Source organism: Crocuta crocuta, unplaced genomic scaffold, assembly GCF_008692635.1.
Source record: "Crocuta crocuta isolate KB4526 unplaced genomic scaffold, BGI_CrCroc_1.0 scaffold327, whole genome shotgun sequence".
NCBI classification, from domain to species: Eukaryota; Metazoa; Chordata; class Mammalia; order Carnivora; family Hyaenidae; genus Crocuta; species Crocuta crocuta.
In genome coordinates, this window is record NW_027529176.1 from 858576 (window position 1) to 861733 (window position 3158).

Genomic DNA, 3158 nt, shown 5'->3' on the forward strand with positions numbered 1-3158 from the left:
AGGCCGAGGTGGAGGGGCTGGGCAAGGGGGGGGCCAGGCTCTCTGCCGAGGCCGAGAAGGTCCTGGCCCTGCCCGAGCCGTCACCCGCTGCCCCCACGTTGCGCTCAGAGCTGGAACTGACCCTGGGCAAGCTGGAGCAGGTCCGCAGCCTGTCCGCCATTTACCTGGAGAAGTGAGTGCGCCTGTGGGGGTCGGGGGGGCTGTGGCCGCGGGGCAGCCCTGAGTGGGCCTGAGTGCTCCGCCCCGGCAGAGGACAGGCTGATGGGTCGGGGACAGGGTCGAGGAGGAAGGATCTACTGATGGATCTGGCCAAGGGGCAGGCATGGACCGTGGTGGTAGTCGTGGATGTGGCCAGAAGGGTCAGCCTGACGTGGCCTCAAGATGGGACTCCCGGGGGCCTGACGTCGGGGAGGGGTCAGGCATCGCTCACTGGGGCGCGGGGCTGTGGGACACCAGGGCCTAGGGGCGCAGGCGCGGGCAAGAAACCAAGGAAGAGCTGAGTGAGGAAGATTAAAAGGCGGGGGTGGCCCCTGGCCAGTTAGATTCAGATAGGGGCTCAGCCAGAGGTGGGGAGAGGAACTGCAGAGGGCAGGGGTGGGGGGTGCGGAGGGTGAGCGGGCCAGACGCTGAGGTCTTTGTGAGGGGCCTGTTTCCCTGTCAGTCTCCCCACTCCCCTCCCCATGGTCCTCGCTCACTGCCCCCAGGGAGATGCAGTCCTTATCAGGTGCCTTCCTCTGCTGGCCCCTCGCCACCCACCCACAGGCACTTTTTTTTATGTTTGCTGTTCATTTTGGCACATGTGTTCACATGGTTCAGGCTCTCTCGGGAGGGTGCTGTGCAATCATCCACCCGCTCCCTCAGTCTCAACGATGACCGGGCTCCAAGGGCCCAGTGACAGTCCATGACATTCTTACACTGTCACGAAAGTAAACGACGCGTCTAACCGTTAGCCATCCTCTCTTTGCGAAGGCACACACGGTATTTCAGAGGAGTGTCGCCACGTGGCACGTGGCACTGCCCCTTACCCGGTCCGGGGGCTCGCCCAGGCCCCAGGGCAGCAGAGCGGCTGTCTCTTCCGCCTCAGGGTCTCGGAGCTTGCCGTGTCCCGGACATAAGCTGTCCCCAGGACTCCGTGCACAGCTGAAGTGTCCCTGTGTTCCAGAGGTCCCCAACCACCCTCTCCCCGAGGCCCCCGCTCCCCCCGGAGTCTGTGACCCAGGGGCGAGCCGGGCCCCAGGGCTCTGGTCCCAGTGACGGCTTTGCCACGCGCGTACGCCCGCCGGCCCTGCGTGACGCTCGTTCTTCCCGCAGGCTCAAGACCATCAGCCTGGTGATCCGCAGCACGCAGGGCGCCGAGGAGGTGCTCAGGGCACACGAGGAGCAGCTCAAGGAGGCCCAGGCCGTGCCCGCCACCCTCCCGGAGCTTGAGGCCACCAAGGCCGCGCTGAAGGTACGGCTGCCGGGCCTGCGCCTCGGCGAGCGGGGCCAGGGGCACCGGGGGCCAGCGGAGGGTCCCTGGGGCTGAACCGCGCCCACCTCTCTGGCCCCCGACAGAAGCTGCGGGCGCAAGCGGAGGCGCAGCAGCCGGTGTTCGATGCCCTGCGGGACGAGCTGCGGGGGGCGCAGGAGGTGGGCGAGCGTCTGCAGCGGCAGCACGGCGAGCGGGACGTGGAGGTGGAGCGCTGGCTGGAGCCCGTNCGCAGCTCGAGCCTGTGGCCTCCCCAGCCAAGAAGCCCAAGGTCCAGTCTGGGTCTGAGAGCGTCATCCAGGAGGTAGGGCCCAGGGTGGGGCTGGTGGGGCCGGGTGGGCGGCCTGGCCCGTGGCTCGTGGCAGGGCTGACGGCATCCGCATGCTTCCGCCTGCCCCCCAGTACGTGGACCTGCGGACCAGGTACAGCGAGCTGACCACGCTCACGAGTCAGTACATCAAGTTCATCAGTGAGGCCCTGCGGCGCATGGAGGAGGAGGAGGTATGGCCTGCGGGGGGTGGGGTGCCGTCCTCCCGCCCAGATGCTGCCCCTGGGAACCTGTCTGGGACCAGTTAGCACAGCTCCTCCCGCCTCCTGCCTGGGGCCGCCAGCACCCCCCACCCCCCCGCCNCGCCGCCTTTCTCCTCTGTTGGCACGCGCCCCCAGCCAGGCGCCCTGCTGGCACTGTGGTGTGTGCTCCCCCTCGGGATCCCACGCGGCCTCTGCGCTTGGCCACCTGCTCTGGAAGAGCCAGGAGAGGGTCAGATCACGCGGCCGGGGCGGGTGGTCCCGGAGCGTCTCGGGGGCCGGGGTGGCTGCCTGTCCTGTGCCCCTGCTTCCTGGGTAGACTCGCCGTCTGGCTTGCAAGGCCCTCGGGTCCGCCCTGCCGTCTCACGCTGGCCGGCCCGCCGGCCCTCACCCTGCAGGGGGGCAGCAGCAGGCCGAGGTCCGGAGAGGGGGTGTCCTCGGGGCTCCGGCAGGGCTGTGTGGTGGGTGCGGCTCGCAAGCCCTGCGAACTTCCTGCTTTGCTCTCTCTCTCTCTCCCCGTCCGTCTGTCTCCATCGCCTGTCTGCGGGAAGAGGGGAGGACGCCTGGGCCTCCTTCCCCAGGCTGGTGAGCACGGTGGGGCCAGGCTGCGCTCGCTGCCCCGAGTGCCCTGGGCGGGTGCACGCTGTCTCCCTCGGCCGGGCTGTGACCTCTGTCCTCCCCCGCCCCCCCCACCTCCCGCACCGCGCTGTCGGAGTGAACTGTGGTGGTGCCGTGTCATGTGAGTGCCTGGCCGCCAGCTCTGTGCTCACCGCTCTCTCTGGTTCTCTCCCTCTCTCTGCCGCGGCCGCAGAGGCTGGCTGAGCAGCAGCGGGCAGAGGAGCGGGAGCGGCTGGCCGAGGTGGAGGCCGCGCTGGAGAAGCAACGGCAGTTGGCCGAGGCGCACGCCCAGGCGAAGGCGCAGGCCGAGCAGGAGGCCGAGGAGCTGCAGCGGCGCATGCAGGAGGAGGTGGCGCGGCGGGAAGAGGCGGCGGTGGACGCGCAGCAGCAGAAGCGCAGCATCCAGGAGGAGCTGCAGCACCTGCGGCAGAGCTCGGAGGCCGAGATCCAGGCCAAGGCCCGGCAGGCGGAGGCCGCCGAGCGCAGCCGGCTGCGCATCGAGGAGGAGATCCGCGCGGTGCGTCTGCAGCTGGAGGCGGCCGAG

General features: G+C 69.5%; 1 protein-coding gene across 1 annotated transcript in view; it reads left to right on the forward strand.

The window, feature by feature from the left end:
• Window positions 1-3158, forward strand: part of LOC144226670 (plectin-like) — a 34930-nt gene that overhangs the window by 23491 nt on the left and 8281 nt on the right. The window contains 6 exon segments of the mRNA XM_077758131.1: window positions 1-172; window positions 1312-1450; window positions 1555-1692; window positions 1695-1772; window positions 1871-1969; window positions 2808-3149. The exon segment at window positions 1-172 is cut by the window's left edge and continues 10 nt beyond it. Of these exon segments, the coding sequence (XP_077614257.1) occupies window positions 1-172; window positions 1312-1450; window positions 1555-1692; window positions 1695-1772; window positions 1871-1969; window positions 2808-3149 (968 nt within the window).